General features: G+C 46.2%; 1 protein-coding gene across 2 annotated transcripts in view; it reads right to left on the reverse strand.

Annotated features, from left to right (window-relative positions):
- LOC145350337 (receptor-type tyrosine-protein phosphatase-like N) overlaps positions 1-22,876 on the reverse strand; it is a 232,291-nt gene that overhangs the window by 115,775 nt on the left and 93,640 nt on the right. For both annotated transcript variants that reach the window (XM_080199564.1, XM_080199563.1), the window contains exon 12: positions 13,544-13,608. In XM_080199564.1, the coding sequence (XP_080055690.1) occupies positions 13,544-13,608 (65 nt within the window). The remainder of the gene's footprint in view (positions 1-13,543; positions 13,609-22,876) is intronic.

Genomic DNA, 22,876 nt, shown 5'->3' on the forward strand with positions numbered 1-22,876 from the left:
GCCATGTGTCACATCAAAAAAAGAGGGTTGCCATGGCAGCCTGCTCACACGTTGCTGACGGCGAGCGGCCGGGTTTTTTTTTTCCCCTGTAGATTAGCTCCGGAGGATTTTCTCTTCCCACTGCCGACTTATTGAAAATAAATAAATAAGTGTGGATGTTCATCTTCATGCACTGAGGGGGGGGGGCCCCCCCTCCCTGGGGGCTTTAACCCCTTGCACGCCAGGGACGGTCTGGTGTCCCAGACGTCTGGGGCTAGTTTATGGGTTTGGGGGTTGGGGGGGGGGGGTGAGGATTGGGGGTGGTGGGTGGGTGAAAGGGACGGATTCGGCGTTGCCATCCCCGCCTGCCCTCACGGCAGGGGCAGTCGGCACCCCCGGCTGTTTGCCCGGGAAGGACGCGGGGGGAAAAGGCCGGGGTGCAGGGGGGTGGGGGGGGTGGGGGGGTGGGGGTGTTGGCGCTCGTAAGTCGTAACGGGAGAGCCTGTGCAGACGAGAGGGGCCGAACGGCCTCCTTCCGCACCCTAACGATTCCGTTCTCTCTTTAATAATAAACTTATTGAAGGTGATTTTCAGGGTTTGCTAACTCTGAGCGGATTTGGGGGGGGGTGGGGGGGTGGGGGGTGTGGGCTCGACGAAGGGGTATTAAATCCGGCGCGGCCGGTTTCAAAGGCCTCGGGATCCATCTTTGGAAAAGGTCTGCATTTAAACGGCGCCCCGTGCCTCACTGCGCTCAGCCCCGCGGTGACTTCCTCGGGCAGCCTGGGTTCAGCAAGATCCCAACAGGAACAACAATCGCTCAATCTGCTTTCTCCCTGGCGGCCTTTATTAATTCTCAGCCCCGTCGGATCAGATTTGATTTCCTCTACGTTCTCAGTTTTAATTGTTCGGCCACGGGTAGCCACGCCTACGCGACCATAAACGTCCTCCCTAAAGGCCATTCGGCCCATCGAGCCTGCTCCACCATTCTATAAGATCATGGCTGATCTGATTCTAGCCTCAACCCCCCATCCCTGCAGACCTCCCGATAACCTTTCACCCCCTTGTTAACCACGAATCTACCTCGCTCTGCCTTTAAAAAATTCACAGGCTCTACTTCACCCCCTGAGAGAAATAAAACCTCCTAATTTTTGTCTGACCCTTTATTTTAAACAGTGACCCCCGGGTTCGAGATTCCCCCACGAGAGGAAACATTCTCTCCACGTCCACCCTGTCCCTCAGCATCCTCAGGGTTTCGATCAAGTCACCCCTTATTCTTCTAAACTTTCACAGAAGTGCAGAAGGAGGCCATTTGGCCCATCAAGCCTGCACCGACCACAATCCCACCCAGACCCTATCCCCATAACCCCATGTATTTACCCTAGTTAGTCTCCCAACACTAAGTGGCAATTTAACATGGCCAATCCACCTAACCCGCACATTTCTGGACTCTAGCAGATACCAACCTAATCTCTCCAGCCTGTCCTCAGAAGACAACCCACCCATTCCTGGTATTAGTCTAATAAACCTTCTCTGAACTGCTTCTAAAGTATTGACATTTTTCCTTAAACAATGAGGCCAATTAGAACATAAGAACTAGGAGGAGTTGGCCATCTGGCCCCTCGAGCCTGCTCCGCCATTCAATAAGATCATGGCTGATCTTTTTGTGGATTCAGTTCCACTTACCCGCCCGCTCACCATAACCCTTAATCCCTCTACTGTTCAAAAATTTATCTCTCCTTGCCTTAAAAACATTCAGTGAGGTGGCCTCAACTGCTTCACTGGGCAGAGAATTCCACAGATTCACAACTCTTTGTGTGAAGAAGTTCCTCCTCAACTCAGTCCTAAATCTGCTTCTCTTATTTTGAGGCCATGCCCCCAGTTCTAGTTTCACCCGCCAGTGGAAACAACTTCCCTGCTTCTACCTTATCCATTCCCTTCATAATCTTATATGTTTCTATAAGATCTCCCCTCATTCTTCTGAATTCCCATGAGTATAGTCCCAGTCTACTCAGTCTCTCCTCATAAGCCAATTCTCTCAACACCGGAATCAACCTAGTGAATCTCCTCTGCACCCCCTCCAGTGCCAGTATATCCTTTCTCAAGTAAGGAGACCAAAACTGTACACAGTTCTCCAGGTGTGGCCTCACCAGCACCTTATACAGCTGCAACATAACCTCGCTGTTTTTAAACTCCATCCCTCTAGCAATGAAGGACAAAATTCCATTTGCCTTCTTCATTCCCTGCCGCACCGGCAAACCAACTCCTTGAGATTCCTGCACAAGGACACCCAGGTCCCTCTGCACAACAACATGCTGCAATTTTTTACCATTTAAATAATAGTCCATTTTGTTGTTATTCCTACCAAAGTGGATGACCTCACATTTACCAATACTGTGCTCCTTCTGCCAGACCCTTGTCCACTCACTTAGACTATCTATATCCCTTTGCAGACTTTCAGCATGCTCTGCACACTTTGCTCTACCACTCATCTTGGTGTCATCTATGAATTTTGACACACTACACTTAGTCCCCAACTTCAAATCATCGATGTAAATCATAAACAACTGTGGTCCCAACACTGATCCCTGAGGCACACCACTAGTCACTGATCGCCAACCAGAAAAACACCCATCTACCCCCACTCTTTGCTTTCTGTTAGTTAACCAATCCTCTATCCATGCTAATACATTACCACAACAACGCGCGCCTTTATCTTAAGTAGCAATCTTTGATGTGGCACTTGTCAAATGCCTTCTGGAAATTCAGATACACCACATCTACAGGTTCCCCACTGCACATGTAATGTTCTCAAAAAATTCCACCAAATGAGTCAAACATGACTCAGTGGTGCCATCAGTGGTGGTGGAGGCGAACTCGCTGGGGTCTTTTAAAAGACTTCTGGATGAGTATATGGGGTTTTATGGGATTGGGGGTTATAGATAGGTGTTGATGTGATCGGCGCAACTCGTGGGCCGAAGGGCCTGTTTGTGCTGTAGTGTTCTATGTTCTATGTTCTGTGACCTTCCTTTGATGAACCCATACTGCATTTTACCAATGGGACAATTTCTATCCAGATGTCTCGCTATTTCTTCCTTGATGATAGATTCAAGCATTTTCCCTACTACAGAAGTTAAGCTAACCGGCCTATAGTTACCCACCTTTTGTCTACCTCCTTTTTTTAAACAGTGGCATCATATTTGCTGTCTTCCAATCTGCGGGAACCACCCCAGAGTCCAGCGAATTTTGGTAAATTACCACTAGTGCATTTGCTATTTCTCCCACCATCTCTTTTAGTACCCTGGGATACATTCCATCAGGACCAGGAGACTTGTCTACCTTTAGCACCATTAACTTGCCCAACACTACCTCTTTCATGATAATGATAGTTTCTAGGCTCTCACCTGCCATAGCCTTCCTGTCATCAATTTCTGGCATGTTATTTGTATCAACACAGGATGCCTGTTCAATGCCTTGGCCATTTCCTCATTTCCTATTATTAAATTCTCCTTCTCATCCTCTAAAGGACCAATGTTTACTTTGGCCACTCTTTTTCATTTCATATATTTGTAGAAACTTTTGCTGTCTGTTTTTATATTCTGAGCTAGTTTACTCTCAATCCATCTTGCTTTTCTTTATAGCTTTTTTCATGGCTTTCTGCTGACCTTTAAAGATTTCCCAATCCTCTAGGTTTCCTACTAACCATTTTGTATGCATTTTCTTTCAAGTTGATACCCTCCTTTATTTCCTTAGATATCCATGGCTGATTATCTCTTTTTCTACAGTCCTTCCTTATCACTGGTATATACTTTTGCTGAGCATTGTGAAAGATCGCTTTGAAAGCCCTCCACTGTTCCTCAATTGTCCCATCATAAAGTTTTTGCTCCCAGTCTACCTTAGCCAACTCCTCCCTCATCCCTTTATAGTCTCCTTTGTTTAAGCACAAGACACTGGTGTTGGATTTTACCTTCTGACCCTCCATCTGTATTTTAAATTCAACCACACTGTGATCGCTTCTTCCAAGAGGATCCCTAACTGTAAGATCATTAATTATTCCTGTGTCATTACACGGGACTAGATCTAGGATAGCTTGCTCCCTTGTAGGTTCTATTACATACTGTTGAAGGAAGCTATCGCGGATACATTCTATGAACTCCTCCTCAAGGCTGCCTTGACCGACCTGGTTTGACTAATTGATACATAGATTAAAATCCCAAATAATTGCTGTACCATTTTTACAAGCATCAGTTATTTCTTTGTTTATTTCTCGCCCCACCGTGATGTTATTATTTGGTAGCCTATAGACTCCGCCTATCAGTGACTTTTTCTCCTTACTACTTCTAATTTCCACCCAATGGATTCAACCTTTTTTCCCCATAGAACCTATATCGTCTCTCACTATCACCCTGATGTCATTGTTAAATATCAGAGCTACACCACCTCCCTTACCTTCCTGTCAGTCCCTCTGAACAGTTTGATACCCCGGGATATTTAACTCCCAGTTGTGACCATCCTGCAATCATGTCCCTGTAATGGCCACCAAATCATACTCGTTCGCGATTATTTGTACTGTCAACTCATTTACCTTGTTTCGACTGCTACGAGCATTCAGATAAAATGCCCTTAATATAGTTTTTGTACCTTCTTTTTGAATTCTAACACTTCCATTAATAACATCTCCTGAGTTCTCCTTCCTTTTAACTTTTTTTAATGAATGGAGCATAGCTCAAATGCTCCATCCCCGGCAATATGCCCAAGGACACCCAGATCCCTCTGCATCTCAGAGCTCTGCGATCTCTCTCATCATTCAGGTAATAAACTTCTTTTTTATTCTTTCTGCCAAACTGAACAATCTCACATTTGCCACACAATATTCCACTTGCCAGATTTTTGCCCACTCAACTTATTTATGTGAGTTTGTAGCCTCCTTACGTCCTCTTCACAATTTACTTTCCTAAGTGTCTTTGTGTTGTCAGCAAGTTTAGCAACCATGCCACCAGTCCCTTCATCCCAGTCATTGATATAAATTGTAAAAAGTTGAGGCCCCAGCATGAACCCTGTGACACACCACTGTCACATCCTGCCAGCCAGAGAAAGACCCATTTATGCCAACTCTGCTTCCTGTTCACAAATCAATCCTCCATCCATGCAATAAATTATCCCCTACTCCATGAGCTTCTATTTTCCACAGTCATCTTGATCTTGATGTGGCATCTTATCAAATGCCTTCTGGAAATCCAAGTCCAGTACATCCACTGGTTCCCCTTTATCCACGGCACATGTGATTCCTTCAAAGAACTCCAATGAATCGGGATTTTCCTTTCACAACACCATGTTGACTCTGCCTGATTGCCTTCAATTTCTCCAAGTATCCTGCTATAACATCTTTAACAATAGCTTCTAACATTTCTTCTATGACGGTTGTTAAGCTAACTGGCCTGTATCTTCTTGCTTTCTGTATCCCTCCCTTTATAAATAAAGGAGTTACATTTGCTATTTTCCAATATAATGGAGTCTTCTCTGAATCTAAGGAATTTTGGAAAATTAAAACCAGTGCATCAACTATCTCATTTGACCTTTAGGGTGAAGTTCATCAGACCTGGGGATTTGTCAGCCTGTGGACCCAACAATTTGCTCAATACTATTTCCTTGGTGATTGGAAATTTTCCTGAGTACCTCCCTCCCATTTCCTGATTTACAGCTATTTCTGGGACGTTACTTGTATCCTCTACAGTGAAGACTGATACAAAGCACCAGCTTAGCTCATCTGCCATAGCTCTGCTTTCCATTATCAATTCCCCAGACACACCTTCTATAGGACCAGCGCTCACTTTGTTAACTCCTTATTTGAATATCAGTAGAAACTCTCACTATTCATATTTATTTTGTTAGCTAGCTTTCTGTCGTACTCCAGTTTTTCCTTCCACGTCAATCTTTTTCTCAATCTTTCTTTATATTCTTTCCAATCTTCTGATCTGTCACTCAACTTTGCACAAAAATATGCTTTTTTCTTCAAGTTTAATATGGTCTTTAATCTTTTTAGTTAATCTCTGTGGGCAGCATGGTGGCACGGTGGTTAACACAGCTGCCTCACGGCGCCAGGGACCTAGGTTCAATTCCTGGCTTGGGTCACCATCTGTGTGGAGTCTGCATGTTCTCCCTGTGCCTGCATGGGTTTCCTCCCACAGTCCAAAGATGTGCAGTAGGTGGATTGGCCATGCTAAATTGCCCCCTTAGTGTTAGAGGGATTAGCTGGGGTAAATGCACAGGGTTATGGGGATAGGACCGGTATGGGATTGTGGTTGGTGCAGACTCGACGGGCCGAGTGGCCTCCTTCAACACGGTGTGATTCTATGACAGGTAATGAGCTCTCCTTTTAAAATGTTTTTATTTCTCATTGGAATGTGTCTATTTTGAAATATCCTTTTAAATATCAGCCACAGAACATCTGCTGATCCATCACTTAACAAACTCTGTTTCCATGCCCTCGTTGTTACCTTTGATTAAGTTTAAAATACTAGTCACGGATCCGTTCTTCTCTCCCTCAAAGTGAATGTCAAATTCAATCATATTATGATCGCTGTTACCTAAGGTGTTATGTATTTATATATTAGTAGCTGCAGTAAAGCACCGTGTATTAATATATGCAAGTCGTCACTAGAAGTGATATTACAAGTGGTTAGTGCGGGAAACTAATAGAGTGAAGCAGCAGCCTGTAGTGAACACACTCTCTAAATAAAACTCCGTTTGTTTTTAACCCTCTGTGCTTCCTGGTGTCGATACCACGATACACAACATAAGGGGACCTTCACAGTTAGGTCACCAATTCATCCTATCTCATTGCACATTGTCTAGTAGACCCTGATCTCTGGTTGGCACCAGAACACCCTGGTCTCAGAAACTATCCTGGAAACATTCAATCCTCATCTGCTCTCCCTTGGCCCATCTGCTTTTCCAGTCTACACGTAGATTAAAACCCCTAACCTCTTTACCAGCTTTAAGGCATTCCGTAATAACTCCATCTCTGGCTCCTGATCGCCTGTCTAACTCCACAGCGGCAAATTTGGCCTGTTTGTTGCTGCTGTGATGCATCTTACGGTGGATATATGAATGTATGCAGTTGTTGCTGTTTGAACAAGAAGCACGTCCAGTGTCTCCATCCAGACAGAATGACTGACCTCTCCAGTTTGTAGTCTATGTTGGGGGTCGGTTTAGCTCAGTTGGCTGGACAGCTGATGCAGTGTGACACCAACAGCGTGGGTTCAATTCCCGTAATGGCTGAGGTTATTGATGAAGGTCCCGTCTTCTCAACCTTGCCCCTCACCTGAGGTGTGGTGACCCTCAGGTTAAGTCACCACCAGCCACTGCCTGTGGTCATCTGAGACTATGGCGACTTTACCTTTATCTGTTTAAATAATGATGGACGCTGAGATCATTGTGTTTGCTGTGTCCGATCCCCAACAACCTTTCAACTCACAGTCATAGAATTATATCTACAGCACTGGAGGAGGCCATTCAGCCCATCGTGTCTATGCCACCTCTTCAGAGGGGCTATCAACTAGTCCTCGCTCCTTCTCCTGAACATGTCTTCCTCTTGAAGTAGTTATCCAATTCTGTTCCATGAGTGAATCTACATCCACTGACTTTTCATGTCGTGCATTCCAGATCAGAATAGTTCCAAAAATTTCTAATTTCTCCATGGAATCTTTACGCATGATTTTAAACCTGTCCCATCGGTTTCGCGATCCACCCTGTCAGTGAAAACTGTTTCTCCTTATCTATCCGATCAGAATCCTTGAACTCCTCTTCACCTTCTCTGCTCCAAGGGGAACAATCCCAGCTTCTCCAGTCTCTTCGCATTAACTGAAGTCCCTCATAAGAACGCAAGAGCTAGGAGCAGGAGTGGGCCATTTGGCCCCTCCAGCCTACCCCATCCTTCAATAAGATCACGGCTGATCTTTTCATGGACTCAGCTCCACTTACCCACCCGCTCACCATAACCCTTACTTCCTTTACTGTTCAAAAATCTATCTATCCTTGCCTTAAAAACATTCAATGAGGGAGCCCCAACTGCTTCTCTGGGCAGAGAATTCCACAGATTCACAACACTTCGGGTGAAGAAGTTCCTCCTCAACTCAGTCCTAAATCTGCTTCCCCTTATTTTGAGGCTATGCCCCCTAGTTCTAGTTTCACCCACCAGTGGGAACAACTTTCCTTCTTCTATCTTATCCATTCCCTTCATAACCTTATATGTTTCTATAAAATCTCCCCTCATTCTTCTGAATTCCAATGAGTATAGTCCCAGTCTACTCAGTCTCTCCTCAGTTTACAGAATACACACTCAGTTTATGAGAGCTAGTGGTTTTTGCTACCAAATACAAGGACTTGGGGAAAGACGTTAAAAGTTTGAGCTATAGGTAGGGGGGAACGTAAGGAAGGACTTTACAAAGAAATCAAAGTAATTGTTCTGCAGAATCATAGAATTGTTGCCATGCGTGCAGAGGCCATTCAGTCCATTGTGTCTGCACCAGCGCCAAAATAAACATTTCACCCAGTGCTGTTTCCCCACCTTCTCCTCGTAACCCTGCACAGTCTTCCTTTTCAGAAAATAATCCGATTCCCTTTCAAATCCTTTGATTGAATCTGTCTCCACCACACTCTCAGACAGTACATTCCAAATCCTAACCATTCACTGTGTGAATCTGTCTCCGCCACACTCTCAGACAGTACATTCCAGATCCTAACCACTCACTGTGTGAATCTGTCTCCAACACACTCTCAGACAGTACATTCCAGATTCTAACCACTCACTGTGTGAATCTGTCTCCACCACACTCTCAGACAGTGCATTCCAGATTCTCATCACTCTTTGTGTAAAAACGCTTTTTTCCTCAATTTGCTTTTGCCTCTTTTGCCAACTACCTTAAACCTGTGCCCTCTCATTCTTGATCCCTTCACAAAAAGGAACAGTTTCTCCCTCTCCACTCTATCCAGACCCCTCATGATTTTGAACACCTCTCTCAAATCTCCTCTTAGTCTTCTTGACTCCAAGGAAGACAGTCCCCAACTTCTCCAAGCCACTCATAACTGGGGCAGCACGGTGGCACAGTGGTTAGCACTGCTGCTTCACAGCGCCAGGGAGTCGGGTTCGATTCCTGGCTCAGGTCATTGTTTGTGTGGAGGCTGCATGTTCTCCCTGTGTCTGCGTGGGTTTCCTCCCACAGTCTGAAAGATGTTCTGGTTAGGGTACATTGGCCGTGCTAAATTCTCCCTCAGTGTACTCAAACAGGTGCTGGAGTGTGGGGACTAGGGGATTTTTACAGTAGCTTCATTGCAGTGTTAATGTAAGCCTTACTTGTGACACTAATAAATAAACTTTAACTTTTAACTGAAGTTCCTCATCCCTGGAACCATTCTAGTGAATTTTTGCTGCACTCCCTTCAATGCCTTTGCATCCTTCCTTAAATTGTGGAACTGATCCCAATATTCCAGCTGAGGTCTAACTAGTGTTTTGTATAAATTCAGCCTTGCTCTTGTACTCTGTGCTTCTATTAATAATACCCAGGATAATATATGCTTTAGTAACTGCTCTCTCCATCTGTCCTGCCATCTTCAACGATTCCAGCACATACACACCCAGGTCCCTCTGCTCCTGCAACTCCCTTTAGAATTGTCCCCTTATTTCATTCCATCTCTGTGTTCTTTCTACAAAATGACTGACTTCATATTTCTCTGCATTGAACCTCACCTGCCACCACATTCCACCAGCTGCCCCTCAACCTTTTCAAGTTCTGCACTGTCCTCCTCACAGTTCATAAGTTTCGAGTGTTGCATCATCAGCAAACTTTGAAAATGTGCCATGTACACCTCTTCAAAAGGATGGGCAGTCGAGGGAAACAAACCTGTGGGGCAATGATAGAGCAGGGGAACTGGGACTGACTGGAGTGTTCTACAGAGGGCCAGCATGGGCTGAATGGTCTCCTTCAGTGCCACAATACTACAAAGGTTTGGGAATGAAGCCCAGATCAGGGAATTTGGTATGTCCGCTACGACTCTCACCAACTTTTACAGATGCCCCATAGAAAGCATTCTTTCTGGGTGTATCACAGCTCGGTATGGGCTCCTGCTCTGCCCAAGACCGCAAGAAACTACAAAAACATAGAACATAGAACATAGAACATTACAGCGCAGAACAGGCCGGTCGGCCCACGATGTTGCGCCGACCAGCTTTTAAAAAAAAACACTAACCCACTAATCTAAACCAATCCCATTTCGTCCATAAACCTATCCACAGATCTCTTAAACGCCCCCAAACTAGGCACATTTACAACTGCAGCTGGCAGGGCATTCCAATCCCTCACCACCCTCTGGGTAAAGAACCTACCCCTGACATCAGTCCTATAACTACCCCCCCTTAATTTAAAGCCGTGCCCCCTCGTGCTAGCTTTCTCCATCCGAGGAAAAAGGCTATCACTATCCACCCTGTCTAAACCTCTAATCATCTTATATGTTTCAATAAGGTCCCCTCTTAGCCGCCTTCTTTCCAGCGAAAACAACCCCAAATCTCTCAGTCTCTCCGCATAGGATCTCCCCTCCATACCAGGCAACATCCTGGTAAACCTCCTCTGCACCCTCTCCAAAGCCTCTACATCCTTCCTGTAATGTGGGGACCAGAACTGCACACAATACTCCAAGTGCGGCCGCACCAGAGTTGTGTACAGTTGCAACATGACGCTGCGACTCCTAAATTCAATCCCCCTACCAATAAACGCCAAGACACCGTATGCCTTCTTAACAACCTTATCTACTTGATTCCCAACTTTCAGGGATCTATGTACACATACACCTAGATCCCTCTGCTCCTCCAAACTATTCAAAAGGTCATGAATGTAGCCCAAACCATCAGGCAAACTAGCCTCCCATCCATTGACTCTGTCTACGCTTCCTGCTGCCTCGGGAAAGCAGCCAGCATAATTAAAGATCCCACGCACCCCAGACATTCTCTCTTCCACCTTCTTCCATCAAGAAAGAGATACATAGGTCTGAGGTCACATACAAACCGACTCAAGAACAGCTTCTTCCCTGCTACTGTCAGACTTTTGGATGGACCCACCTCGCATTAAGTTGATCTTTCTCTACACCCTCGCTGTGACTGTAACACTACATTCTGCACTCTCTCCTTTCCTTCTCTATGAATGGTATGTTTTGTCTGTATAGTACGCAAGAAATAATACTTTTCACTGTATACAAATACATGCGGCAATAATAAATCAAATTAAAGGCTGTGGGTGGGATTTTCCGGACGCGCTCGCCCAAAAGCCGGATAATCCCACCCAAAGTGAGCGGACCTTTGTGCGGCCCGTGTCCTGCCGGCTACAATTCCCTCGGAGGGTGGGGTGGAAAATTCCACCCTGTGTGTTTGGGCGTCATAATTTGTTTCACAATGGCCCTGTGAACCGCACTGGCAAGTTTCATTCAGGTAAAGGCACTACGTAAAATGATATCAAGTCACAGAGGTTTACAGCATGGAAACAGGCCCTTCGGCCCAACTTGTCCATGCCGTCCTTTTTTCTTAAAACCCCTAAACTAATCCCAATTGCCCACATTTGGCCCATATCCCTCTATACCCATCTTAACCGTGTAACTATCTCAATGCTTTTTAAAAGACAAAATTGTACCTGCCTCTACTACTGCCTCTGGCAGCTCATCCCAGACACTCTGTGTGAAAAAATTGCCCCTCTGGACACTTTTGTATCTCTCATGCTGTTGTGAAGAGCTTTCGGACGGTCTCCCCGCTTTATAAACGCGAATAGTTATTGCAAAACAATCCGCTGCTTTACATTGAGGAGTTTTTTTTCTCAGCAGACGTACGTGTTAGTCAGACCTCGCGCGCGAGCGCTGCTCCCGCAGGAACTCAATCATCCCCGGGAACAAGGAGCAAACGGGGAATGAATTGGAATATAATCAGGGCATTATTCTCCTTTCAGAAGGTCAGTGCCTTTGAACTGCAACACCTCCCCAATTAGTCAACACAATGGGAGGAAGGGAGCTGAAAAGAGAAAGACCACCTCAGCCCCCGGAGCCTGAGAGCCAGACTTTCTTTAATGGACCGTTAATTAACTGCCTGTAAATGTGTCTCGTTCCGTGACTGGTGCCAACAGCCTTTGATGCTGTCAGACTCCAAACTCTTTCATCTACCCCAAGGAGGGCTGTGTGCAAGCGCGCCGGTACACAGTTGGCCTCGGTCTCTCCCACTCCAGACACCCATGGGTGACGCGGGTTAACGGCGCGGTTAAACATTGCAAAGGGATTGAGGGAGTGGATAAAACAGCTGGAGTTTAACGCGGGGCCCTAGAAAGATAAATCTAAGCTGGAACACCACGTGCAGTTCTGGTCGCCACACTATAGGAAGGGAGTCATTGCGTTGGAGGGGGTGCGGAGGAGATTCACCAGGATGTGCTGCCTGGGTTTCACCCACAGGGAGAGGCTGGTTAGGCTGGGAGTTTTCTCCTTAGTCATGATGTGGGTATGCCGGCGTTGGACTGGCGTAAACACAGTAAAAAGTCTGACAACACCAGGTTTTAGTCCAACCTATTTATTTGATAATATACTCACAAGCTTTCGAGGGACACCCTCTTCGTCAGGTGAATGGAGAGTTCTGGCTCTCCATTCACCTGACGAAGAGGGTGTCCCTCGAAAGCTTGTGAGTATATTATCAAATAAATAGGTTGGACTAAAACCTGGTGTTGTCAGACTTTTTACTGAGTTTTCTCCTTAGAGCAGAGAAGGCTGAGGGGGGGGGATCTGATCCAGACGTACAAAATTATGAAGGACATTGATAGGGTGGATCAGAGGAAACTTCCCCCTTTTCCCCTCAATAACCAGGAGGCATTGATTTAAGGTACGGAGCAGGAGAAATAGAGGGGATTTGACAAACACTTGTTACCCAGGGGGTGGTGGGAATCTGGAACTCGCTGCCTGAAAGGATGGTAGAGACAGAGACCCTCATAACATTTAAGAAGTGCTTAGATCAGCACCTGAAACACCACAGTACTCAAGACTACGGACCAAATGCTGGTAAATGGGATTAGAATAGATAGGTGCTTGATTACTAGCACAGACATGATGGGCTGAAGGGCTTCCTTCTGTGCTGTAAAACTCTGTGGGTGGCCTCGCTCGCCTCGAAATCGGAAAATCCCACCCGAGGTCAATGGACCTTTCCATGGTCTGCCCTTCGCCCACTCCAATTCCCGTGGCGGGGCAGAATGGTAAAATTTGCCTCTATGACACTGTGCATAAATCTGGGAACTGTGGACGAGGAGAGATATTTAGGGATTCAAGTACAGAGATTGTTAAAACCTAACAGACAGTAGCAAAAATGTTAGTCTATTGTCTCAAAAGGGGCTTGAATCTCTCAGCGGGTTGAAGTGATGTTACAGTCTACTGGTGAATATCCGGGGCCCTGACAGAATGTTGCACTCACCGTTCTCTTTGCTGTTCTGCTCAGCAGAAACATGCACTGCCCAGTGAGCATGGGTTACTGGAGAAGCATAACGCTGCCACTTACCTCACCCACGCCAGCCTGCACGATTTTCAAACCCGTCTTAGCTTCCAAGGTTGTCTTGTCGGCAACTGAAAGAGGAAAGAGAGGAAAAGCATTTCTGTACAGTGTTTCGAGTGAGTACACACCCAACATCGTATAATATAAGACACCCAGTGACACCAGGCATTGTGCATCCAAACTGCGACAAGGCTAATCACACAGCCACTGGCTAGGAGTAATTATAGCATTGTGGTAATGCCACTGGACACAAAATCCACGGGATGTGGGTTCAAATCCCTCCACGGCAACTGGTCACAATTGAAATTCAATTAATAAATCTAGAATATAAAGCTAGTCTCAGTGAGGGCAACCATAAAGCTATCATCAATTGTTGCAAAAACCCATCTGGTTAACTATCGGGCAGCAAGGTGGCATGATAGTTAGCACTCCTACCTCACAGCAGACACCATCTCCCTGGCCCTACACTCAACCCTGGAACACCTAGATAACAAGGACACCTACCTCAGACTCCAATTTATTGACTACAGCCCAGCCTTCAACACTATTATTCCCACAAAACTCATCACCAAACTCCATGGCCTGGGACATGGCTCCTCCCTCCGCAACTGAATCCTGAACTTCCTAACCCACAGACCACAATCAGTAAGGATCGGCAACAACACCTCCTCCATGGTCATCCTCAACACCGGTGCCCCACAAGGCTGTGTTCTCAGCCCCCTACTATACTCCTGATACACCTAAGACTGTGTGGCCAAATTCCCCTTCAATTCGATTTTCAAGTTTGCTGACAACAGCACCGTAGTGAGTCGGATCTCAAACAACGCTGAAACAGAATACAGGAATGAGATAGAGAATCTGGTGAACTGGTGCAGCAACAATAATCTCTCCCTCAATGTCAACAAAATGAAGGAGATTATCATCGACTTCAGGAAATGTAAAGGAGAACATGCCCCTGTCTACATCAATGGGGATGAAGTAGAAAGGGTTGAGAGCTTCAAGTTTTTAGGTGTCCAAATCACCAACAACCTGTCCCGGTCCCCCCATGCTGACACTATAGTTAAGAACGCTCACCAACACCTATGCTTTCTCAGAAGACTAAGGAAATTTGGCATGTCAGCCACGACTCTCACCAACCTTACAGATGCACCACAGAAAGCATTCTTTCTGGTTGTATCACAGCTTGGTATGGGCTCCTGCTCTGCCCAAGATCACAAAAAACTACAAAAGGTCGTGAATGTAGCCCAATCCATCACACAAACCAGCCTCCCATCCATTGACTCTGTCTACACTTGATTTTGAACACCTCGGTCAGATCTCCTCTCAACCTTCCCTTCTCCAAGGAGAACAGTCTCAGCCTCTCCGATCCATCCACAATTTGTGGAGGGAATTTCGGAGTTTAGTATTTGAAGGCAGGACTGCTAGTGATGGAGCGATTAAAATCAGGGATACGCAAGAGGCCAGACTGAAGGATCTTGGAGGGTTGTACATCTTAACCTCGAGGTTGTACCTCTAAAACTAAAGGGCATAGGTTTAAGGTGAGGGGGGGAGATACAAGAGGGTCCAGAGAGGTGATTGTTTTCACACAGAGGGTGGTGAGTGTCTGGAATGAGCTGCCAGAGGTAGTGGTGGAGGGGTACAATTTTGTCTTTTAAAAAGCATTTAGACAGTTACGTGGGTAAGATGGGTATAGAGGAATATGGGCCAACGCAGACAATTGGGACTAGTTTAGTGGTTTAAAAAGAAGGATGGCATGGGACAAGTTGGGCTGAAGGGCCAGTTTTCATGCTTTAAACCGCTATGATTGTGACTGTATGACTTAATCCTCTTCCTGCAAAGGTTTCCTGACATCAGGTCTGGATGTCATGGGCGACACGGTGGCACAGTGGTTAGCACTGCCGTCTAACAGCGTCAGGGACCTGGGTTCGATTCCCGGCTTGGGTCACTGCCTGTGTGGAGTTTCTCCCCATGTCTGCGTGGGTTTTCTCCGGTTTCCTTCCACAGTCTGAAAGTTATGTGGATTGGCCATGCTACATTGCCCCTTAGTGTCAGAGGGACTAGCTAGGGTAAATGCATGGAGTTTTGGGGATAGGGCCTGGGTAGGATTGTGGTTGGTGCAGACACAATGGGCCGAGTGGCCTCCCTCTGCACTGTTGGATTCTATAATTCAACATCAATAGCTCAGTGTAGGAGGAAATACTTCCAGGCTGATCTACCTTCATCCATCAGCATCTGGCTCTGTGCTCCCTCCAGTCCACTGCTAAACAAACACCGATATTCACTGTCCCACCAAACTCACCCCGTACCTCCTTGATCTCAGCTGAGGAGTGTGTTTCCCTGTTGAGTCACTGCGGGACTCGAACCAGGGACTGCATCATCTCAATTAAGGGAGTTCTTGCGTGATCATTTTTGAATGTTAAATTAGGAACTTGTTCCTCCTAAACTAAAGCTAGCACTGTACATGAATATAACTGTACACCACCCACCCCACTATCAGAACAAACAGACACTCTGCTTTGCATGAACTTGCTCTGACAGAATGCGCTCCTCAATCCTGCCGGGCTACCTGCTGACTCCCGAATTAAATAAGCCTCTGGCAAATTAACAAACTTGTTCTGAATTTTGATGAGACTTTTGAAAAGAAGGTTTTGGTTCTTCCTGCCTATTTTCTTGAAATTCGGAATCTTTGCCGTTTACAGTTCAGCGTCATCAGAAACTGGTGCACGGGGTCCTCGCTTAATCCCGTCAATCCAGCCAGGAATCTCCCACAAGTTAATTGGCTCATTATTATAGCAGCAACGTTACTGGGCTAAGGGGTCTGGACTCATTCTCTGCAGACATCAGTTCAAATCCCCACAACAGCTGGGAGAATTTAAATTTAATTCATTCATAAATAGATAGGAAGATAGGAGGAGGCCATTTGGCCCTTCAAGCCTGCTCCTCCATTCATTCCGATCATGGCTGATCATCCAACTCAATCCTGCTTTCTCCTCATAACCTTTGATCCCATTCACCCCACCTGCTATATCCAGTCACCTCTTGAATACACGGATAAAATACTAGTTTTGTCAATGATATCGTGAATCTACCGGATTGTTGTAACAACTCATCTGGCTCACTCACGGGCTTTACGGAAAGAAATCTGCTGCCTTTACCCGGCCTGGCCTACAGCAATGTGGTTGACTCTGAAATGGCCGACTGAGACACAAGCTGGAATTTCCAAGTCCTGCCACAGGGGGGCATCATTGTTGGCAAGGCCAAGAGCAGCCAACTGTCCGTTGACTTTGGGAGGGGAAACTCTCGGTCCACTTGCTTGTATTCAGGAAGATGAATGGACAGTAGATGCTGTCCTGTAAACAACATCTACATCCCATCAACAAAAAACACGAGGCGCGGTGGCACAGTGGTTAGCACTGCTGCTTCACAACACCAGGGACCTGGGTTCAATTCCAGCCTCAGGTCACTGTCTGTGCGGAGTCTGCACGTTCTCCTTGCTTTTGCATGGGTTTCCTCCGGGTGCTCTGGTTTCCTCCCACAGTCTGAAAGACGTGCTGGTTAGGGTGCACTGGCCGTGCTAAATTCTCCCTCAGTGTAACCCGAACAGGCGCCAGAGTGTGGCAACTGAGGGATTTTTGCAGTAACTTCATTGTAGTGTTAATGTAAACCTACTTAATAAATAAACAAACATGTGGCAACTCGCCGCAACAGCTCGGTGACTAGCACTGCTAGCTGTGCAGATACATGGATTTGGGCCTGTGTCTGTGGGAGTTTGTGCATTCTCCCTGTGGATGCGTGGGTTTCCTCCGGGCTCTCCGGTTTCCTCCCACACCCCAAAGATGTGCTCTTAGGCTGATTGGTTTTACCAAATTGACACTATTCTCCCCTGAATCTGGCTAAGTCAGGGGTTCTATTCGTAGACACGCAGGGTAGAATAGGTGTAGGGTGATGCGGCGGCGCGGGCTCGTTGGGCCGAAGGGCCTGTTTCCCGTGCTGGGTTGTTCTTTGTTTGTTCTTTGTTTAACCCCAATCCCTTAGCTAAAGTCACCCAAACTCCCACCAGCACTGGAGCATTGGGTGCATTGACTTGAACAGGCATCGGAATGTGGCGACTAGGGGAATTTTACAGTAATTTCATGGCAGTGTTAATTGTGAATAATAAATAAAGTTTAACTTTACTACCACATCCTCAGAATCTAACACAGGTTACTTGCTGCTTCAGTGACAATGTGATCCCAGTCAGAGAGGGGAAATGATGAGAATTTTCTGTATGTAATGAGTTACAGTCAAGAATGCACTGCCAGGTACCTTAACCTACAATCTCCCCCGGGTGTTTGAAAACTGTCTACTCCCCACGCTGCGCCCCCCCCACCACCCCCCAAAACACACACACACACACACACCCCCCCCCCCAAAGAACAAAGAACAACACAGCACGGGAAACAGGCCCTTCGGCCCAACGAGCCAGCACCGCCATCTTAACAATGTGTTTTTCCTCCTCCACCCTTGACCCGTGTCTATGTTTATGGCCCCCCCATTGGAAACCAGATCAGTTCTTTTTGTGGGAAGAGTATTCCAGGTTTCCACTCTACTTTGAACACTTCCCAGTATCATCTCTGAATGGTCAATTTTAATTTTGTGATTACTCTCTCTTATCCTGGACTTCCCAGATTCATGGCTCATGGATATAAGACTGACTGAACCATAGGAAGCTCAGAGCAATGGTCAATGGATATTTTTTCAGGCAGGAGGAAGGTTTGTAGTGGTGTTCCCCAGGGACCCATGCTTTTCCTGATGTATATTAATGATCTTGGTGTGCAGGGGACTGTTTCAAAGTTTGCGGATGGCACAAAGCTTGGGAAGTATTGTGAGGAGGGCAGTGCGGAACCTCAGAAGGACATAGACAAGTTGGAGTGGGCAGATAGGTGGCAGATGGAGTTCAATGCGGGGGAGTGTGAGGTAATGGATTTGGTAGGAAGGACATGGAGAGGCAATGTAAAATAAGGGGTACAACTGGGAGCAGAGGGAGCTGGGTGTATCTGTGCCTAGGTCACTGAAAGTGGCAGGGCAGCTAGAGAGAGCAGTTAATCAAGCTTATACTATCATCGGCTTTATTAATAGGAGCACAGAGTACAAGAGCAAGGAGGTTATGCTGAACTTACACAAGACACTAGTTAGATCTCAGCTGGAATATTGTGTACAGTTCTGGGTGCCGCAATACATAAAAACATAAGAACATAAGAAATAGGAGCAGGAGTAGGCCATCTAGCCCCTCGAGCCTGATGTGAACATATTGGAGAGAGAGTAGAAAAACAGACCATAGAACATTACAGCACAGTACAGGCCCTTCAGCCCTCGATGTTACACCGACCTGTGAAACCAATCTAAAGCCCATCTAACCTATACTATTCCAATATCATCCATATGTTTATCCAATGACCATTTAAATGCCCTTAATGTTGGTGAATCCACTACTGTTGCAGGCAGGGCATTCCATGCCCTTACTACTCTCTGAGTGAAGAAGCTACCTCTGACATCTGTCCTATATCTATCACCCCTCAATTTAAAGCTATGTCCCCTCGTGCTAACCACCTCTATCCGAGGAAAAAGGCTCTCACTGACCACTCTATCTAATCCTCTGATTATCTTATATTCCTCTATTAAGTCACCTCTTAACCTTCTCTCTAACGAAAACAGCCTGAAGTCCCTCAGCCTTTCCTCATAAGACCTTCCCACCATACCAGGCAACATTCTGGTAAATCTCTGCACCCTTTCCAAAGCTTCCATATCCTTCTTATAATGTGGCAACCAGAACTGTACGTAATACTCCAAGCGCATCCGCACCAGAGTTTTGTACAGTTGCAACATGACCTCACGGCTCCTAAACTCAATCCCTCCAGCAATAAAAGCTAACACACCGTCCGCCTTCTTAACAACCTTATCAACCTGGGTGCCAACTTTCAGGGATCTATGCACATGTACACCGAGATCTCTCTGCTCATCCACACTACCAAGTATCTTACCATTAACCCAGTACTCCGTATTGCTGTCACTCCTTCCAAAGTGAATCACTTCACACTTTTCCGCATTAAACTCCATTTGCTACCTCTCAGCCCAGCTCTGCAGCTTATCAATGTCCCTCTGTAACCTGCACCATCCTTCCGCACTGTCCACAACTCCACCGACTTTAGTGTCATCTGCAAATTTACTAACCCATCCTTCTACGCCCTCATCCAGGTCATTTATAAAAATGACAAACAGCAGTGGCCCCAAAACAGATCCTTGTGGTACATCACTAGTAACTGAGGTTTACAACAATGGTTCCAGGGATGAGTAGCTTCAGTTACGGGAATAGATTGGAGAGGTTGGGACTGTCCCCTTGGAGAGAAAAAGGCGGAGAGGAGTTTTGATAGAAATGGTCAAATCATGAGGGAGCTGGACAGAGTAGAGAGGGGGAAAGTGTTCCCACTCGGAAAAGGATCAAGAACGAGAGGGCACGGATTTAAAGTGATAAAGCAAATGTGATGTGATGGAAAGCATTTCCCACATGGTTGGGATCGGGAACGAGCTGCCTGGAAGTGTGGAGGAGGCAGGTTCAATTGAGGCGGTTAAAATTATTGATTTTCACAGTAACTTCACTGCGGTGTTAATATAAGCCTACTTGTGACACTAACAAATAAACTTTAAACTTTAGAGCACTGTGCACAGTTCTGGCTTCCATGGTATAATGACTGATGACCATGAAACCAGAGTTGATTGTTGAAAGAGTTCACTAATGTCCTTTAGGGAAGGAAATCTGCTGTCCTTACCCGGCCTGGCCTACATGTGACCCCAGAACCACAGCAAAGTGGTTAACTCTCAACTACCCTGGGGCAACCAGGGATGGGCAATAAATGCCACCCAGCCAGCGACGCCCATGTCCCACGAATGAATAAAAAACAAATTTTACAAAAGAACAATTATGAAAGTGCTTGCTGGAGATTTCTAATGATGGCGGCAGAATTGGGAGGTTATATCCACCAGGAGAAATTGCACTTGCCAAGGTTATTCCCACTCGGAAAGGTGAAAGGGTGAGATCATATAGCTCTTCAGGATTGTCAACGAGGTTTGGTTGGGTGCACATAGAGATGTTGTTACCACTCATAGGGCTGATCAGAAGTCGGGCACCATGGTGATCACTCAGGAATTCAGGAGAATAAAAACTAAATACTGTAGATGCTGGAGATTGGAAATGGAAACAGAAACTGTTGGAAAAACTCAGCAGTTTTGGTTTCATCTGTGGAGAGAGGAACAGAGTTCGGGTTTCGAGTCCATGGGACTTGGAGCCGTGTAGAAATTTGATGTCTGCGTCAACATGCGCGATCTTCTTGGAGATCCTCTCCACTTGGAGCCGTGGCTTTTGCTACCAAATAAACCTGTTGGACTTTAACCTGGTGTTGTGAGATTTCTTTAGAACAGTTCCCAAGATGAGCGGTCGGGGGTGATAGAGGTGGTGGGGGGGGAGGATGTTGTGGCAGACAGGAAGACAGAGCGGAGGCCACATATAATGATGAGGAGAGACTCTGGGCTCTGACAAAGGATCATCCAGTGAAACATCCACTCTACTCTCTCTCTACAGATGCTGTCAGATCTGCTCAACATTTGCTGTTTTTGTGCGAGGAGAGATTAAGTGAGTTAGGATTATGTTCACTGGAGTTTAGAAGAGTGAGACAGGATCTCATAGAAATGTATAAAATTCTAACAGGATTAGGCGGGGGAGATTCAGAAAGCAAACCTGAGCACCTTCAATCTGTGCGCAGTCAGGACCCTGATCCTCGGGTTGTTCACCATTTTAACACACGATCCTGCTCCTGTGCCCACATGCCTGTCCTTGGCCTGCTGCAATGTTCCAGTGAAGCTCAACGCAAACTGGAGGAACAGCATCTCACCTTCCAGCGAGGCACTTTACAGCCTTCCCGTCTCAACATCGAATTCAACAACTTCAGATGGTTAGCTGAACCCCACCTCCACCCCTTTGCTTTCATTTTATTTCACTTTTTACTGTTCTCCACCTTTTATTTCTTTATTGTCTTTCTTCATTTTTCTTTCCCCCCCGACACTCTTTTCCTCTATTTTATCCCCCTGCCCTTACCTTTTCTCCCCCTTTGCTTCCTCTTTCCCCCTTTTCTCCCTTTTATCTCTCTCCTACCCATCTCCCCCCCTCTCCCCCACATCCTCACCTCTCACACTTTACTCTCTGATTTCAGCTTCTCTGCCGTTTGACCATTCACACCCTCTATTCTCTCTCTGGGCTGCCATTAGCAGCCTTTCCCCTGGTTTCTGTGGCTGTGACTCATCTTTCACTCCCTCCCCCTCAGTATAAATATCTCCCACTCTCTCTGTCTTTCAGCTTTGACGAAGGGTCATCTGGGCTCGAAACGTCAGCTCTTCCCTCTCCTTACAGATGCTGCCAGACCCGCTGAGATTTTCCAGCATTTTCTCTTTTGGTTTCAGATTCCAGCGTCCGCAGGAATTTGCTTTTATTTAGATTCAGAAAGAATGTTCCCGAATGGTGGAGGGAGTCCAGAACTAGGGGTCATAGTTTGAGGATAAGGGGCGAATCTTTTAGAACTGAGGTGTGGAGAAATTTCTTCGCCCAGAGGGAGGTGAATGTGTGGAATTCACTCCCACAGAATGTAGTTGAGGCCAAAACATTGTCTGATTTCAAGAAGAAATTAGATATATCTCTTGGGGCTAAAGAGGTATGAGGGGAAGGATGGATCAGGATATTGAACAATGATCAGCCATGATCGTAATGAATGGCGGAGCAGGCTCGAAGGGCCAAATGGCCTCCTCCTGCTTCTAGCTTCTATGTTTCTTTCCTACTGAATGGTGGAACAGGCTCGAGAAGCCAAAAGACTTTGAAATGCCACAGCGAAACAAGGCTGTGATCCAAGTGCTGGAAAATGGGATTACAATCAAGTCAACACCATTATTCCCACAAAATTCATCTCCAATCTTCATGGCCTGGGCTCCTCCCTCTGGGACTCGATCCTGAACTTCCTAACTCACAGACCATAATCAGTAAGGATAGGCAACACCTCCTCCACGATCATCAACACCGGTGCCCCACAAGGCTGTGTTCTCAACCCCCTACTATACTCCCTATACACCTATAAAAAATATTTAGAGGATCAAGAGAAATCAGAGTGTGTAGCCAAATTCCCCTCCAATTCGATTTTCAAATTTGCTGGCGACACCACCGTAGTGGGTCAGATCTTAAACAATGACAAGACAGAGAACAGGAATGAGATAGAGAATCTGGTGCGATGACAACAATCTCTCGTTCAATGTCAATAAAAC

The sequence above is a fragment of the Carcharhinus amblyrhynchos genome, chromosome 11, assembly GCF_965287045.1.
Source record: "Carcharhinus amblyrhynchos chromosome 11, sCarAmb.v2.hapA, whole genome shotgun sequence".
Lineage (NCBI taxonomy): Eukaryota > Metazoa > Chordata > Chondrichthyes > Carcharhiniformes > Carcharhinidae > Carcharhinus > Carcharhinus amblyrhynchos.